Genomic DNA, 19,272 nt, shown 5'->3' on the forward strand with positions numbered 1-19,272 from the left:
ACAAAAAAGCCACATAAATACATACAGTTTTTTAAATTTCCATCCTTTGTCCAAACTTTTAGTTCTTGAGCATGAAAAATGACAAAAATAAAAAATACAAGCTCATAGTTATCTTCCCCTTAAAATTTCACCCCAGAAAAATTCATAAAAATGAATCCAAGTTGCATAATAACAAAATGATAGTTTTCCTAAAGTGAAATTTATGCCAAAAAGTGGAATGGAGAAAAATGCGTTCAAAGTGCTCCAACCTCTACCTTTTGTTTAGCATCAGTGGACCGAAAATAATTTATAAAAAATTAACTATGCAGTGTAAACTAATGAAACTTTCTGGGAATACTCTCTAGATGTTGGTGGATGTAAATATGACATTTTTTAAAATTAACTTTTTTTTGCAGAAATTGTTTTTTCTGGGTAGTGTCCCCCCTTAAGAGGGAGCAACTCAAAGCACAAAAAGGATTTGCAAGTTAATGGCAGCCTGTGCAGGTTAGTTACACGCAGTTCCAGGGTTGACAGATTGCGCCTTCTCTCGGCGTAAGCAGTTACGAGGGACTGCAACACCCTCGAGCAAAATCAAACTGGGTAAAGCCGCCTTTAGTGCCACCCACCCCTGAGCACGTCCACGATGAGGCTGAGGTTCTTGGTGAGCCTCTTGATCTGGTTGAAGTTGGCCACCGTGCCGATGGGGACGTACTGGTCGCTGTCCATCTGGGACAGCAGGTACGTGTCGTTGGCCAGGTTCTCCCGGGAGAAGTAGTACTCCAGCTGCTGCATCAGCATCATGCGCAGCTCCGCCAGGGGAACATCCGCCTGCTCGGCAGCCCCTGGGGAACTGTTGCCGGCCGGAGTCTGACCGGGGTGGGGCATGGCGGCCTGCTGGGGGGTCCCACCATCCAGTGGGGGGACCCTCTCCGCCGCTACCTGTCCCCCTCCGGGGCTGTCCTCTCCCGCCATCCCTCCTCCTCGCCCATCAACCACCCCGCCTCCTGCGCATAGAGGAGGGAGGTGTTGAGACACTGGCATCGCGCTAACGGGTGGTTTGGACGCAGGCTGTCTGCGCCGCGGGACACTGTTAGTGCGAAAGAAACTACAGCACTTTTTTGCTCGGACACAATACTGAACAGAAAGTCGGAGTGCGTCCAAAATGGTGTATACTACTAGACATAACAGAACCCCGAGACTGCGGGAAGCAAAAACGACACATTGATTCTCTAAAGTCTCAGTCTGAGTCGGAAAAGGATGGTTTCTTTACTCGTGTGTTTCGAGAGGCAATCGTTTGCATTCTTTCTTTTTTGTGGTGTGGTGTTGTGTTCACCAATACTGACAAAGGCAGAATTTTACACCCGAACTGTCCCCCCCGAAAAACTTCCCCATGTTTGCGTACAATACAGAGGGCAGGCAAACATTTTTTGCGGGTTGCGATTTATGTGTACTACTGTCTGCGCCACATCAAGTGCAAGAGACGCAGAAGTTAGAGCGAGGGCCATGCTTGTACCGTGCACACATGTTAGTGTAGTGAAAGCACCACTCTAAGGAACACGCTTCCAGCATCAGCTAGACTCTTAAACATAGCGAAGTTATACACCAACATGCAGCCCTCACGTCACGGCGTCGCGGTTGACACTATTATCAAGGCGCATGCACAGATGCGAGTCTGGCTCCTGCGCACGCACAGTGACCGCACCTGGTGTCGACAAACGCAGATTTTCTGTAAACAGTGTACCAGTCATAGGTATGCAAGAAAAAAATCTTAGTAAAGTGTGCCAAAACGTATCAGACACACAAGTTTAAAGCCACAAATGACCTAAAGTTTCGTCAGTGGCTATCTTTTACAAAACAAAAGCAATATTACCCCTACTCATAACACGATAAATGGGCCAGAACTACATTCCGATTGCACATCGGGTAAAAATGCTACAGCTGTCCCCAAAACCGTTCTCCACAAACACACGCACGTGCGCACACACACAAACGTGTATCTGGGTGCATGCTTCAGCTATGTGCACCCCAGAGCCTCATTCCCACGCTGAGAGATAGTTGCCCGAGAAGCAGCTCAATGTACTCATAAAATGTGACATCACACCGACTGAGCTTCACGCTCTGCCGTCTGTCTACAAGAGATTAGCCCTCCTCACAGAAATTGAGCATCCAGAAATTTTGGCCCGTTATCGCCCTCCCACCCCGGACTGCTATCTCTGAACAAGCTCTAGGACAGTCTTCGTCGTCTGTTTCCCAGGTCCAAGTCTGTGTCATACAGACTTGGACCTGGAAAGCAGACGACGAAGACTGTGTATGGAATCCTCTACCCCAGAAACCTCCTTCCCCCAAAAGTTGAAAACAAAGTCCTTCTGGGCACTTTGCAAACACTTTGGACGAGGGAGCACTGTGGGTTTCTGACAGTAGACACCCTTTCCAAACTGAAAGAAGACTGAGGAAAACTTTATACTTTTACATCGTTAAATTTTGTTAAAGAAACTTTTAAGCCCACACACACGCAAAAGCTAGCATCCCCTTTCTTGTCTTGAGCATTAGAACATTGAATGTTTCCAGATTCCGACTGTTACGAAAGATCTTTATTCAATTAAGGGCAATTTTGTCGTTTTACTATACAACTCACAAGTACTTGTTTTTACAAAGCAGATTGTTCATACAAGGCTGCATGCCATGATAGGGAGACAAGTTCCCAAATTAATAAAAAGGCATATATATATATGCCTTTTTATTAATTTGGGAACTTGTCTCCCTATCATGGCATGCAGCATTGTATGAACAATATATATATATATATATATATATATATAAAGTTCCTGTTGCAGACGTTTGCTTGCAATCTGTGTAACCACACTCGGAGAACGTTCTCTGGTGCTTGGCTAACTTAGCAAAATTATCTATCTGAAAATATCTCAAGAAATTACGGGAATGTCAACATCGCAATTACGTCGAAAAAAAGTCACCACCCGTTTCACGACTTTACCGTTTACCCGAAACATTACGAAATCCGGGGACAAATTACGTCAGTCGCGTCACTCAAGAATTTCTCTAATCAAGACGATAACCTAAGAGTTGAGAAGAAAAAAAAAAAAAAAACACTTCTAGCATTTCGAGGGTCGGTTTCCGACCGACGACCTTTCGCGGAAATTGAAAAAATAAAAATAAAGCGTCGCCTACATTTTCCTCAAAGGCATACGCGCCGCGCCGCCGAGCGGGCAACACTGTGCCCGCAATCGCGTTTCGCCAAAAAAAGAAAAAGGAAAGAAAAAAAGTCGCACACGCCCTGAAGACAAAATACCGCTGTTATCATTCACAAAACGCGATTCAAAACCATACCCTGAACTAGTTTCTTTGCCGGCTGCGACGAAAATGCGGGAACTGCAGAAAAAGTAACAAACTACCAGGCATAAACAAATTAAAAAAAATACTAGGGTTCAAGCGCCAGTCGCAGCAAACGCACTACCAACCTTGACGACATTTGCAATCGCCCTTACAAACGGCGCCAAAATAAAAACAAAAAAACAAAGAGATCGACAAAAAAAAAAGTGTCCCGTGCATAAACACGCGTCCATTTTGAGGTCTGCCGATGTCTTTCCGATCACAAGCAAAGCTCGCTGACCGTGCCTAACCACACCGGATCGCCATCGCAGACGACGAACCAAGAACGAAATCGTTCCGATAACCGACGACCGAAAAGTTCAAAAAAACAAAGTCTCAAATCGCAGAAACTGGCGCCGTCTGCAAACCGGGCATCCTTTCGCCCAAGGAGCGATGCCTACGACCAAGAATGCCGTTATTGTTCGTTTCCCAACTTTATGTTGGCTTTTTTTTTTTTTCCTTTCTGGCTGCCCTTCCTCCCCGGTTTCACGTTACCTGCGAAGGCCCACGAGGGCCAGACCACGAAGCCCGCCACGGCAAGTCGCGGAGGTCGAAATTTCAGGGCCGGCTCCTCGCGACGAGACGACGGAAGGCACCACCTCGGCGGCCGCTCGGCCGCCAGCGACGGCGGGGAGGCAGTCGTTTCGCAGCGGCCGACATCGCCGAACGACGACGTCGGGAGGCGTCCTACTTGGTCTTCTTCGGCGCCGCGGCCGTACTCCCCGGTGCGAGTCGAGCGAAGGACGACGCCACGGGCCCAGCGAAACAACACACGGCCAGCGCAAAATGGCTCCCCCCCGAACGCCGAGCACGAGCGCTGGTGGCAGCTCCTCGCCGCCGCTCCTTCGGACGTCGCATCGCGGACACGAACACTCCGTACGCTACGGGGAGTCGGCCATCCGACGTGGCAGCAAAGAAAAAAAAAAATAACGCGAGCAGCGAAAGCGGCGCCACTGGCGGCGGCGACGATGACGCCAACGAGCAGAGATGATCATGTGATCAACGCGCGTTTTTCAACCCGCCGCGGTCGTTTACCCAACCCGAGCGACGCCGCCGGTCCCAGCGTTGACGTCAGACGCAACGGAAGCAGACGAAATGGAATAACCGAACGCCACTGGCGTCCTTGAATTGGAGCAGCGCCCTGATTGGAGATCTTATTTTATTTCTCCTTGTCTCGGGGTTTAGATTATGTTTCTCAACCAGCTGGCCTGTATACTTTCGCTCCTTCCCAATGGTTCGCTTTCCAAAAATATTTCATTAAAAAGGTTCCCACGACTGCGTGATGCACACAGTAAAGACTCCAGACTGGCGGTTGTACTGCACTGGCTAAACTTGTCATCTACAGCTGTGACACCAGACGCTCATTAATGTAACTTCCGGCTGAGTAAACGTACAACACAATTAATATTATAATTAGAAAAGTTTCCGAATGTTTCGGTACGAAAGTAAAGGAGGACCGTTCTGCGCAGGCCAACGAGTTATTACACCGATCGCTGGCTGACCTGCCACGAACTTTGTACGGAAGCACAGGCCTCGTCAGGCTTTGCAGCATTTTGTATATTAACACAAAGAACTGCAACTAAATTAAGTTTCCATGCGCCCCAAAAAGTAATCACATAACTCTGAAGTCAATGTCGCTGTACTTTTAAAGCGTAGATGTGAAATGATGAGATCACCAGGGCCTCGTTTCCCGGCATGAAGAGCTGGTAAATGAATATTGCACTCTTTTTCCATTAGAAAAGAAACAAACGAGGTAATGTCGAAATCACCGCCCAAGAGTAGTTCTCATTTTTAAACTGGACTCTTATCGCTGTAAATACCAAGCTAATTACAGGACCGGCCTTGCTTGAGGTACCGTCTTAATAACAGACTTGGGAAGTTTGCTAGTTTGTCCTCCTCACCACGCCCTTAAAGAAGAAAAAAAAAAAAAAAAAACGGTACGAGAGCGATATGGCGGCCTTACTAAACTTCTGAAGAACCGCCTCGGAGGAAATATAGAAACACCCAAATAAGGTAACATTAAGACAGTCAATTAGCGCAATATCATCAACTCCACTAAATATTCTTGCAGGGATAACGCACAAGAGGAAGAAAAAGAATATTCCGAGGGTTGAGGTAAACAAAATGTGCAGTGGAATAGAGCCTTTTCGTAAGTGCGCGCCATTTGTCCAATGTCAGTGGTCGGCGAAGACGAGGATTCAATCCCATGCCTCATGTCCAATAGGTGGATGGGTGGGTGGGTTCTAACGGCTGTACCCTTTATAACACGAAGTAGCTTGCGCCTCCTAACCTAGAAAAAAAAAAAAGTATGATTCCTTTTTTGCTTTTTCAAGCCAATTTTCCTTCCCATAATGTAAGGCAAACCCCCCCGAGACTGGGGAAAAGACGTAGGACAACACAACACAGAGCTTCAAACACAGCAGGAAGCAGACAAAACCTTCCCCTCAGCCTTTTTGGAACTATCAAAAGGCAGGCCCAAGAAGTGGCACCCACCAATGTTTGTGAAAATTGTTATTTTTTTTTTTAATGCTTGTCACGTTTTCACTTAGTGTTTTCGTTAAAATTGAAGAAAAAAAAAAAAAAAGACTTTTAGCTTTTCTACCGGGGAAGAATGAAGACCAGGGGAGCTATACAATGGAAAGTAATGGCCGGTCGCAAGTCGGTAAGGCAGAGTAGAAAGGCTGCCGCCATCTAGGAGCGAAGGCCGCAACCAGATACGTGGCTTGCCGCTGTCGCTCATAGATGGCGGTAGGTGTCCAGAGTTCGGTGTCTTCATTTCTTCCCGGGGGACACGACCCTGGGGAAACTAGCCCTTAACAGCTCCGCTGTAAAAAGACAGCGGGAGCTTTTTTTTAAAGCTTAGCATGAAAACCTAATCTGCTCATAATAGGCTTTTTTCCGAAATTCAGTATGGCCACTTCGATGACTATGATCACCTGAGGAACGGCATTATATGTGTCGTACCAATGGCGACCTTGTAGTTACTAATAATGGAAGAAGTTGAAGATGCTCTGAAGCGATTTATGCGAGGCCAACACGTTCGAGACATGCGCACGAAGAGCTGCGTAAGCGTTCACTCCTACCTCGGGTCTAGTCAATCTGTTGGACGCACATAATCAACTTTAAAAAGCACCTTGATGTATAGATGTCTATCACGATGTCAATATGAATTCGTGTTACATTCCTACAGCTTGTGTGTTGCCACGATCTAAACTGAGAGATTCGGAAAGAATTGCAAGGTGAAGTACACACACACTCTCTCGTCTGCCGTTGACTAGCGAGTGATGGCGCCCGGCAAAATGCTACAGACTGTAGGTCGATTGCCCCCATTTGTACGACAAAAGGTAAACTGCTATTAAAACCACCAGATGGCAAACTCAAGAAGGTAGGGTGATGGAAAGGAAGGTCGAGGAGGAAGAAGCAGACGGAACGCTAGAGAGAGGAGGAACCTCCTCCACTCTCCAGCGTTCCGTCTGCTTCCACTTCTCCGGCCTCTCCATTTTTTTTTTACTCTGAACAAATAAACGAAACGAAAACGCCGCCATGCACATTTATTCTGCACTTGCCGGAACCCGCGTGCGCCAGGTGATATATTAAGCAACGACCGGATTAGCGGAAAAGAGAACAAAAGAACCCTAAAGACAGGATGGCGTGCCTTTTCTTTTTTTTTCTTCCTCATTTAAACACGGGGAAACAGAACGCTTAATACTCAATTAAATCATTAACGAGCGCTTTCGATGAAGTCAGAAAAAAAAAAAAAATCAGAAACGAACTTTCTCGTGTATCGTCTCTTCTCCGCGATACAATACATTACTGCCATTAATCTCTTCTACTGCCTACCCTCCTGCCTTTTAACATTAATTCCCGTTTTCTTATACTATTTTATATCAACGTGTTTGTTCGTTGCCATTTTGACCTTCCCAAAAGAAAATGTCGGTCGGAAAAAACGTTACCATCGGTTTCATGTCAAAACTTGTTCAGTCTCCTCGGGCTACATGCACTTTGTTCTCAACGTTGTACGGTTCTCATAGTTGTACGGTACGATTTGAAACAACCGCTACGGTTGTTTCAAACCGTACCGGTTTCACACCCAGAGTTCAAAAATAACGTCACTTCGCCGCCCAATATGAACGACCCGTTCACCTGACGTCACAGAAAGGCACAAGCGTCCGTTGGCGCCTTGTCAAATGAAAGGCAATCTTTTTTTTTTTTTTTTTTTTTTTTAAGGGGGTGGGGGGGTTATGTAACAAACTTCTTCGAGCCGCCGAAATTCGGCGAAATTCGACAAAGTTCGACTTTTGAACAGTGTTGCCCGAAACGCTGCGTCAGGAACATAAATCAAACACTTCATGTTGTTGTCCCCTTGGGCTTAGTTTTCAACTTAGCCGCTAGGGGCACAACGGTTGGAAAGCTGGCAAATATGCGTGCTCGTTAGACGAATTACTTTTTTTTTAATTTATTTATGTGATTTCGGCCGGTGAAACGGAGGCAGCTGATAGTTACGGTGAGCGCACTGTCAGTGCTCCCATGTAATTCACAAGAAGAAAAAGACAACAACCAGCTCCCCATTTCGATTAAACGCCACGAATATTTAAAAAAAAAATAAAAAAAACACGCCCACCTGTTTTCGCTATGATGCCGAATTAACTTCTCCCACTACCTCACTCAGTGAGAAGAAAAAATTATAGTCCAAGTATTTTTTAGAAAGTACATCGATGAGGATGCCAGTGATGTGATTGGCCTAAGCCATTTTGGCGCACGTTTCGGAGCAACCAAAACAGTGTTTTGGAGCAGCAAATGTTGGGTGACCAGACGTCCCGTTTTTGAGGTCCGTTTCGGCCGTCCCGTCTTTTTGTCCCAATAAAGAACCATGTCCCGTTTTCGCAGGAGTGCATAATTTCGAAATTGGCACAAAGCGAGTTGAAGCAAGCGGATACTATGCCAACTTGTTACAAGTACATTGAACAAAAAAGCGTAGGTACTTTAAAATATTTACCCAGTAAAATTGAGAGAACTGTTCTTGCCCACAAACACGTTTCTTTGTATTGACTCGTCATTTTTTTTTGTTACTGCATACAGCACGCATGTAGTACGTTAACGCTTTTAAATAGCAGATCTTGCATTAAATTTTTTCTCTAAATCTCAATCTTTAGTATGCCCCCCTCCCCTCCCTCCCCTCCTCCTCTACCCCCCCCCCCCCCTCCCCACCCCATCCCCCCTCCGGGCTGGGATGTCCCGTTTTCTACCTTGAGGAATATGGTCACCCTAAGCAAATGTGGCCTTTGGAGCAACCAAAACAGTGTTTTGGAGCAGCAAAAGCGGCTTTTGGAGCAGCCAAGACAGTGTTTCCGAGCAGCAAAAGTGGATTTTGGAGCAGATATTCTTAGGACAATAAAGATATTTGTTTCAAGTGCTTTACAAACGAAGGGCACTTTGTGTTGTGTTGTGTTCCGATGTGACGTGTTGTGACGGAACTCACTGCTTCTGTTTTTACTGCTCAGACATCCCACAAGTGTACAGTGCTGTAGGCATTGCCAAGCAATTTCGAAAAACCACTTGCCACCGTTTTACCCGTTCCCGACGCGCCAGAATTTCGTCAAAAGTAAGAAAACGTAAAACAATGAATTGCAAGCGTCCCAGCTGGTGCCTCAGTCACGCAATCATGTTCGCATGCGCGTGAGGCCAACTTCGGCAGGCTTGCTGTTGGGCATGCTTCGTCGCGCGAATGCAGACAGTAGAGAGTTTTAGTAGATCGTTCCCATGACTCCGATAACGATACCCGATACTCCGCCACCGCCTCCCTTGCGCCTGCATTGTATCGTTAGCGGGGCTATCGGAACGATCTACTAAAACTCTCTAATGTCTGTCCAATCGAAACCGAAATCATGCCCCTCAGCTCCTTCGCTAACTTATCTTCAAAATTGTACACAAAATGTAACTTTCGAGCATGCGACAAAAACAGTCCCGTGGCGCGTGCTTGCCAGGCCGGCAAACAAGGTACAAGCTAAAAACAAAAAATAAAGAACATGCAAGACATTGCAAGCCAGCTTTAAAAAGTTCTTGGAGTGCTTTGTGCAACGACTGAACTCGAGACAAACAAGCACGCTGTGCTGGTTCAGCGTGCATACATTGCCTTTTGTGCTTTAGCTCACTTCTCTTCACCAACCTTCTTTCACGACAGATTTTTCACGTATCGAGGTCCCTCTCGAAAGAAGGCCCGCCGAGAGGAATCTAGATAATCAATACTTTGACAGAGCAGTCTTTGAATTAAAGATTAATTTTTGTAGTAACGTACGATTTAAACAGGAACAGGAATGTTGATGAACATGCGGCGGTACTTAGGTTGATTTTAGAAAGTGTTATATCTGCAGTGATGTGGGGACGGCAACATTCGACGTCGCACGACCACGGTGACTGAAAGGCACTGACCAAATATAGTTTTCCCACGGCCGTTGCCTCAGCTCACAAAGTAACTCCTGCCGCGCAAACACGTGGTTTGGTTTCACAGCATGACGGCATCACTGGTACCCGGCACGCTAGCGTCCGAGACGCCGGGAAAACCATGCAAGACCCGGTGGACAATTGACGCACAGTACCTTGTGTCAGTCGGCCGCTTGCACCACATAACACACGCCTGCTCAATTACAGTACTCAGTTTAGTTTCGGTTTCGAAAGGCGACCTAAATTGCTCCTTTGGCGCAGGCTTGGCGCAAATTACCCATATTTTGGCGAAATGTAGCAGGATGTAGCAGGGTTAGTCCCTTGGCGCAGTTTGGCGCAGCAATCACATCACTGGGATGCGCTCTTATGTCACATAGTTAAATGTACCAAAGTAACTTGCAGGGAGAGAGAAAAAAAAGAAAAAAAGAAAACCCAACTAAATCCGAATTTCGGTTAGAAGCTACGAACATGGGAGAGAAATAAAAACACGCCCACATGTTTTCGCTATAACACCCAATTAACAGTGACGAGAGAAAGAAAAAGCTCGCCAAATAGTTTTAGCAAATCTATATTGAGGGGGATGCGCTCTCATTTCGTAACAACAAAGTCCTCAATAATAATAGAAGAAAAAAAAAATCCTAGCGAGCGAGGAAACGCGAACGAACGTTCTTCCGACCGCAGCTCTGTCCAGCGCCAAACATATTCGGGGAGGTGCGCGCACAGCGTCAGTTCACTTGAACCTTTTCACGGTGACGTAGGCAAGCGGTGCGTCCGCGCACGGTGTTTCAACCCGAAGGTGACCTGGAATGGCACTGACTCGGGCCGTGTAGTGTCACTAAATAAGCTACGCTTCAGAGTAACGACACTTGGCCATATTGTGGCTTAAAATCACGGTTGCCAGTAACAGAGCAAAGCAATATTGCGTGACCTTCTTAACAACGAATCTAAATCTGAGGAAGTCGCACTTTTGAATCATGACGATCGGCAGTTGCGTCTGCTCTGCATACGAGCCAAAATGGCGGCGCCCACAACAATGCCGGGGAACGGAGTGCCGATACTCTAAGCGCAGCTCATTTAGTGACTCTAGGGCCGTGTGTTGAGACAGTCGAAAACGACTCGCGCGCGATTTTCGCGAAACGAAAATCGCGAATTTGGTTCGCGGACTGTGTACCACGTGACCGTCACGCCACCGATTCCTGCGATCCGCGCCACGTCCGCGGAGTGAAAAGGCCCTCGGCCATTTCACTCGCTGATCTTTGGGGGCTGGTTGACTGCAAAAGCGCTTAGTCCGTCAACGATACGCTTTTCTCGTTTTTGGACGATTAAAAGAGAGATGGCTCATCATCGTGTTTAGAGGGCCGTTGGATTATTTTGTCGCGCGATTCGTGGCTCCACGCGCAACAAAAGCTGCGGAAACTTTCACCGGCTGTCAAGACGCACGTTCCGGTACTCCTCCGCGTCAAGGAGATTCCATCAAAACTCGTCTAGCACGCCGCGATAATCCTTCGCACGCGCAATCAGTCTTTCAGCCGGCAATACCTTTACTGTGTGGCTGTGGTGTGCTGAACTGTTGTGCGCGGACTGCGCGTAAAGGCATCTCGAAACAGCCGTCCACAAACCCAGGACGCTTCTACACCGAAGCCTCCTTTGGCCATACTGGAGCCACCGTCCTCACCTTTCTCGAAGGCAACATCCTCGTTCGCAAACGAACAGGTGCACTTCCGAAAGCAGTAGAAAATGGAAGACAGCCATTGCCAGGACTAGTGTGCGAAGCCGGCATTCGCTAGTCCCTCTGCGCCACTAGCAGACGACGATGTCGTCGTCTGCTAGTGGCCCAACCCCACCTTTCAACCTTAGCAGAGCGAACGCTGGGGATCACTTAGCGGGAGTTTGTCCTGCCCGCAACAGAATTCCATGGCACGGCCCGTCGGAGTAGGCTCTGTAAAACACAGCCCCGAATGTGTCGTCCAGCGCTCCAGCGTCTCCGCGGTACGGATCCCGCGACCGACCGCGATAGAGATCCTCGGCGACCCCCAATCCCGAATGGCGAGACCGAGATGAGCATCAATCGGAAGAATGCCTGGCATGCAAGCGGACAGCACCACGTTCTGCTCCGCTCAAACCCCAAGCTGACAGTGCGGTAAAAGCTACGCACTCGCCGGGCCAATCAGCAGCTCCCTTTTCACGATGGGTGCAGAAGACGGGCAAACCGGAGGAAGACCCGAGACAAAAAGTGAGCAGAAAGAAAGCAGACGACAGGTTAGGCGTGTTCGTTTTGCGGTGACGAGTGGATCAACGCTATTCGTGGGTACGCACTAGGGCGTGATGACGTCACGTAAGGTCCATCTGTGTACGAGACAGGTGCAAACGAGCTCGTAGCTTCCACGGCGCTGTCAGCGTAAAGGTGAACGAGGTATAGGAGCCAGCAGCGATCTCGATCGACGGATACGTACTCATTAGAAATTACGGACACGATCCTTCGCAACAGATCGTCTCCCGGTCAACCCAAATACCTCCTAGAAAATGTGTTTTCACAAACTTGCGCCACAGTCTACGAAAGAAAACAAAAAAAATTTTTGAACATTTTTTTTTTTTTATTTAGCTTGGCATCGCAACCAGATCGGAGAACCATGAAACACAACGCACGTGGAACGCATACCAATCGTACCACTTAAAAATATTCCAAGCATTTTAAGGCGGGAAACGAGCGAGAGTTTGTCCTTAAAACATGTCTGGCTTTCAGCCTGTTTTTAGACCGCACCTCTCTTCTTGGGCGCCGAATGTCCGGTTTGAGTCAGCGTCGCCGTCGCCGCGCGTTGCATTCTGGGACGTCTCCTATAATGACGTCCCACGGGCAAAATCTTCCGCTAAATGTATCGGGGAAACTTTACCGCTAAATTTTATTCTCGTGACGTCACACGTGACCCTCCCCTCCTCCCCAAGAGCTGCGCTCTAATTCAGCATTAAAGATAATTGCAAACGTTTTTCTTTTTTTTTTTTCTTCTTTTTCTTTAAACAAAACTCTGGTTCGTATAGACGCTTTGCAGCAGCTGTGCATGGGCGCCGCCATAACTGACCTTCAGTTTTTGTTTCCTCTTATTTCGTTTATTGCACTTCATGATTACCATAGCAGGCCAGGTTATTGCCACGTTATATTCAATTGGGTCCTTTTCTAAAGCATCGGCCTTTGTAGAGGATCGGCAACTGCCGTTTCAGTTGCTCGGCATCTCGGTAAGACAAGAGAAGGTCAGCAATGGCGGCTGTAATTTGGCGCGTGTGTAAAGCGTCTATAGCTCCTTTACTCGCTGGCATTTCGGATAAATCCAGTAACCGACGTGTCAGTGCAAACATATCCATTGAATTCTCGGAAGTTCGCCGGCACTACAACAATAGACCCGCCTACCGAAAAGCGTATTTATAAGGGCATTAGCGAAGCGACTAGCGCAACGTGGGGATAAATGCTGGAACCACCCACGAACCGAATCCAATAAAGCGCTTATAGTGCCCGGTGTCATCTTCCCTTTTTTCCAAAGCGAGGCCCGCGTCAAGCTGCGGATTTGTAAATATGGAAATGGCGTTGAGCCTTCGCCGCAGTGCGCGTTAGATTAGCTAAAAATATCTACCCGTATGACGGGTGAAATCTAGGGGTGTGCGAATAGTGATTATTCAGTTCAAGGCAAACACAGAATGAATGGTTAAAAAAAGACACGACCAAGTCTGAAGGGTTCTCTTTCTTGATCGTTTACCAACTCGTCTGCGCAATTACTCCCATTTCAATACAGTCCCGTCTCATTAATCTGGACACTTCCGTTTCCCAGAAAACAAAATCGTGCATCATAGCAAACTGAGGTCAAAGCACAAATACTGGACAAAAAAAAAAAAAAAAACAAAAAAAAAAACTGTGTATTTAGGGGAAAAAATGCTGAGACTGATTTGTGAATTAACTAATTTCAAATACTTAGTGCAGTGTGTTTCCGTTCGTTTTTTTTTTTTTTTTTTGTCTAAATTAAGGTTTTGTTTTTATATATATATTTCTCTCTCTCTCGAAAATATTCGAAGTTGCCGAATAGCCGTATTCGATTCGAACTTCGAATCGAATATCCGGGATTCGCTCCAATATTCGAATGTTTCGAATATTCGCGCAACACTGAAAGCCGATCCAGAAAACTGTGTTACACCACACGTTTGGATGCTACCATTCCACACGAGACATTATTTACTAGAAGTTGCACAAAGGTGAACAGTATGCAGCCGGAGCAAATATAAGCCCTCGTAAGGTTCATATTCGTGACGTCACTACCGGGATTTGCCGCGTCGTGACGAGCTGTGATCCTGACTACTTGTAATATTCGAACTTTTTTTTTTTTTTTTTTTTTTTTTTTTTTTTTTTTTTTTTACACACACACGTTTATTTTCGTTGACGAAAGCAAACTCGCCGCCTCTTCCGGACCGCGTGTAGTCCGCTTTCGCGATTACATGTTGTCGGAGGCTTGCGCGATAAAAGAGTTTCTCGGCAATTCTCGTAATCGTAGAATCAGCCTGTTACCCAGGGTGCCCCAAGGCAACCTATGTAACCACGTGAACCAGACATTCCGCGTTTATCAACGCTCATCGACACCGTCAAAGGACGGTCCTTTCATCGCTTCCCCGAAGGAAGTCAAGCCCTCTGGAAGTTAGCGCTCACGCAAACACATCGCCGCAGGTTCGAAATGCGGAGGAGGATCAAAGGCGGGAGAAACCATTTCGAGTCCAATGCTCGCTGATGCTGATGCCTCAGCGTTGTGCGTTGAGTCTGGCACACGGCACGGCACGACGTGTAGTAGACCGCCATATTTGCCCGATAGTGGCGTCCCCTAGATAGTGGCGTCCCGAGCAGTCCGCAGGGGTAGATTTAGCGTCAAAAATAATATATTTAGCTTAGATAGTCAGCACGTAGTGCCCGATTCGGACGTAAAAATAATCATACCCAGCCAAAAATGAAAAAAAAAAGCCCTGTGTATTAGCTCGCAAAGAAGCTTGTATCATACACAAATTACCATTAATATACTCTAGTATTAATAAAATTCCTCCGCGTCTTGTCACAATGAACGATCTAAAAAAAAATAAAAAATCATCGTACAATACGCATTTGTAGATAGTCCGCACCGGGTAAAATTACAACTTTTAAAACATGTGTAGTCTGTGGACCGGGAAATACGGTAATTCCCCCTTTTTTTTAAACGTCACCGTGGGCGTCTGGTTAATCGCCGAAACCGGCCATAAGGACTCTTCTGGCCGCGCGCTTCGCCGATCTTATGCCGGCAGCAAAAGCGCCGCGTACAAATTGCAAGCGAAAACAAAATAAACCAACTGACATGGGTGCGTTAGCTAATAGACACGTAAATGCAGCCACGACAACATCTTCCCACCATATCAGAGAGAAACAAAAAAAAAAACAACGAGATGTACTAAAACGTCCCAACGCGCGTTTAGACATCGACCAAAAAATAAGGATAAAAACAAACGTTGTCAGCGATGATAGAAGAAAAATCCTTTAGAGGAACTAAAAGTAACGTTCTAGCACGCCTTCAAGCGTCGGACCTAAAACAAACACACAGATTCCCAAAATAAAAAGAAACAAAAAGATCATCAGACTCCCGATTTCCTTCCGAGAGGGGGGCGGGAGGGGGGAAGCTCGGCTTCGCCGCTCTGCACCGCCGCGCGAGAGAAAACTTCCCCGCAGTACACCCACGCGCTGCGGGCAAAGCTGCTGCTGCAGCAGCGGGGCGGCGGGTGTGCGCGCTGTGCGCTGGTCGTTCTGGCCCGCTTCGGCACCCCTTCCCATTCAAGAGAGCGGGCCAGGAGTGAGTGGGCCACGGCTCCGTGACCTTCACGGACTCCGGCCGGCGCTGTGTCAACAAGCGAGCGCGCGCAGTACGCCGCTGACGCAAGCCGACACACACGCGACAGGACCGAGCGTCCGGGAGAAAAATCACGAGGGAGCGCCAGTGCGCAATATTACCTATACTCGTTTTCATGTCAAAAAAAAAAAAAAAAAAAAAAGTTTTGCGCATTGTTTGTACGCGGCGCGAGGTAGTTCTCACGAGATTTACGGTACTTGACGTAAAAAACGAGTATAGTGTTACCTAACGTTTATTATCGGATGCTCACCGTGTAGCAGGACTCAAAAATCGGAATTTGAAAACAATTTTATATAAGCTTTATTTTTTTTTTACTGATTTACAAGATACACCGCAGAACACAGTTCCGGTGTATCTTGTACCAGATATGAAGAGAGCAACAAGAAAGGAGGAAAACGAGGGGGGAAAAAAAAAAGGGGGGGGGGGAAGGGGTTTGAAGAGCAGATGACAAAAGTTGCGTATCAAAACCGAGTCCACCTGATCGTAAAAAAATATATGGTCAGATTTTTTTTTCGATGTTCTTTTGGGAAAATCGTATTGCGAACCATATATGCGAGCAAATATTGGACCAGCTGCGCCCAATTTTCGATAGAGACGGGCCAAAGCAACACCTCATATAAATAGCATGACGTCGCTTGGCAAGATGATTGACGTGTGAAAGGTTGATTGTAAAACTGTATCCCTCGTCGTATTAGTATTTTAACCGAGATGTTTTTTGTTTTTTTTATGTTCGAGAAACAAATAATCTAGATGGAGTTATTATTGTGTTCAAAAGTATTCTGATATTGCTTCTCCCGCTTTAATTTGAAACGATAACAACCATGGCTGGCGGAGTCTGCAGAATGCTCGACGAGCGCAGCTTATCGAGCTCGTCTGTTTTTATGGTTGCGAGTCGTTTTGAGTTCACAGAGCTGTTTAGAGGAAGATCTCCTCAACCGATGTAGTTTGCAGCAAACAATCTTGTTTTCGTAGCCGGACTGGCCCAAACCTGGCGTCCCACATATCAACTATGTAATGTGCTTGATCTGGCTCGATATCTTTGTTTGCGCGTGCTGATGACGAATAAAGACATCGCTGCTCTGCAAATTGGGCAACGGTAGTGATTGCAACCATGGCTTCAAGTCAAGTTTTGTAGCGCACCTGGCCTGCCAGAGTGAAAGTCTACCGAAAACGGTCCGGCAAAACTTTTCAGCTCGCCGAAGAGCGCAGTCAAAGCTACGGCGTTGCCGACGCCAACATTGAGCTAAGCGTCATCACCATTGCCCGTTTTTGCTTGTTTTCACTTCTCCGGGCAAGCGTAACGGGTGACGTCCGCAACGTTTCCTCTCGGCGCTCAGCGGTGCCCACGTGACCGGCGTAACGCGCCTGCGCAGCGCGCTTCTTGGGAGCCGCCCCGCCGCCGTCTCCCGCGTCACAACCGCCATCGTCGTCTCGCAGTTTGTGATTATTGTCTCTCAGCGTTTTGTCCAGACCAGGGTGTCGAACCGAAATTTTTATCGGTTCGGTTCCGGTTCGGGTTCACGGCTTTCGGTTCGGTTCCGGTTCAGTTCCGGGGAGCAAAAATAACGGTTCAAACCGGTTCGAACCGGTTCGAACCGGTTTGAACCACTAAATTGAGAATATATTTTCCGCGTTGTTCTGGCAATATACACTATTTACGCCGTGAAGCGATTAACTAATAGTTTCTTCGATCGTCCGTGCAATTTACTTTTGTTTTTAGGTACCAAAAATATTAATTTCAGTTTTTTAATTTCCACGCAAGAGTAGAAGAAAATCTACATTAACACACATGACGTCGTGTTCATACATCTCTTTGATTACGAGTAAAATATATTTTACCTGAATCGAAATGTTTAAGTACAAGAGCAAAAAGGTTGAGCTTGTTGGTACATACCTGCAAATAGATCAGCTTCTAATTTAGAACTATACTATATTTTCTTGTCATTTCTCCGTGTTTAAATAAAATTCTAAAGTTCAAGCTGATCTACTTACACGGTATAAAATGTGGTCGCGAAGTGTGGTAGGTCGTCTAAAATACCCGTGATTGGTACAACTTAACTTTGTGTCGCAGTATTAAATGTGAAATCGTGTCCTTGAACTAAGGAATTAATTACATCACATGAAATTATGAAATGAGCACCTCGGTGGCCATACATATCATAAAATAACGTTTACGAAATACACTTTACAATATGTATGTACATGATGACGACCCTACTGAGCTAAAAGCAATGAAATTTTCAAAATGTAACAAAAGTTATAGGATAATTCCTTTCATACTATTTTTATAGAAATACCGAGCGGCAATCCAAATGCCTGTTGTTCTAACCAAACATTGTTTACACTCAGCACCGCACGCATGCGACTAATCATGCAGCAAGAAGTAATCGGAATTGTTCACTCTAATCTATACGCACCTTCGAACCCAGATCAAATCTTTCCCAAAATAGCGCTTGCCCAAGTGAACATTTTCTTATACAGAATAAGCTGGCATAGCCTGCCTGTTGAGGCCTGTTCTTGACAAGGTGCCGGAGAATCTAAGTTGCAAATGAGCATCACCCTTGGTAATTATGATTTTTACACGATAACGTTAAGGAGCTCATGTCGCAGGAAATCCGATGCCGGTGACGTGACAAGAAAATCCATATTGGTCGATAGGTTCATGACGTCAGAGCTCCATATCCTCGCGCAAGATTTTCAAACAGCCCACAATGCTTACGTGAAACGTGACATCACGCATGGAATGAGGGATTCAAACATGACATGTAATGTGAATTAAAGGTCGCCGTATGTTTCAAATGATTTTACTTTTGAAAGTAATTCCTTTGCCTTAAAGAAAAAAAAAAGAATTTTAGGCGGGATTCGAACCCACGACCCTTTATTTGCGAGTCAGACGCCACGCGAGGCGTGCTTGCGCGGCTAATGAGAATGCGATGCAGACGGGGCCCGTTGACGCTATCGCGTTCCACTTTTAAAGACGAAGCTTAAGCGTCCTTTAAGATTCTTTTTTGATAAGTAAAACGAAGTAGTATATCACGTTCTACTCGACATGGCAGCTACTTAATTGGACACTTTCTGACGGTTTGCGTGCGTAATCGTCATAGTTCCGACGCGCGCCCCTGTTTACTTTGTTTTTGTGCAGCCCACAGACCCATAAAAGTAATCTTCACCACATAAAAGAGGCAATAACAGAATTCTATATGTTTGAGAAGTTAGATGTGTGAGGAACACATCGTTATTTAAATTAGCTTCAATATCAGAAATGTATGTAAGGCCGCCCCATATCACTTACAACGTCCCTGTCGAGGATAAAAACGCCGGAAACGATTGGCGGAACACCTTTCAAAGAATTTGGGGGGCATTGCTTTAGAGTGGTCGGCACTCTGTTTATTTCGTCAAATATTCAGTTAGTGATTAAATATATTTTATATTGATCAATAAATTTTACTTTGTAAAGTTCACATAACCGCTTCAGACCGACCCGGAAGTACGATACTCGAAACTACGCGAGCTGTGGAGTCTGCGTAAAAGTGTTTTTCTGCTTGGCTGATTGGCAGCTGTGAAA

At 46.3% G+C, this 19,272-nt stretch overlaps 1 protein-coding gene across 7 annotated transcripts in view; it reads right to left on the bottom strand.

Moving 5' to 3' along the window:
- Nucleotides 1-19,272, bottom strand: part of LOC8043619 (la-related protein 4) — a 76,609-nt gene that overhangs the window by 22,194 nt on the left and 35,143 nt on the right. For 5 of the 7 annotated variants that reach the window (XM_040499878.2, XM_029974536.4, XM_029974534.4 and 2 more), the window contains one exon: nt 606-983. In XM_040499878.2, coding sequence (XP_040355812.1) covers nt 606-983 — 378 coding nt within the window. Of the gene's footprint in view, nt 1-605; nt 984-3,861; nt 4,288-19,272 lie in introns of those variants that run through there. The other 2 variants (XM_040499879.2, XM_040207494.3) reach the window with 1 other exon arrangement.

This window comes from Ixodes scapularis, unplaced genomic scaffold, assembly GCF_016920785.2.
Source record: "Ixodes scapularis isolate PalLabHiFi unplaced genomic scaffold, ASM1692078v2 PGA_scaffold11__112_contigs__length_91849675, whole genome shotgun sequence".
NCBI classification, from domain to species: domain Eukaryota; kingdom Metazoa; phylum Arthropoda; class Arachnida; order Ixodida; family Ixodidae; genus Ixodes; species Ixodes scapularis.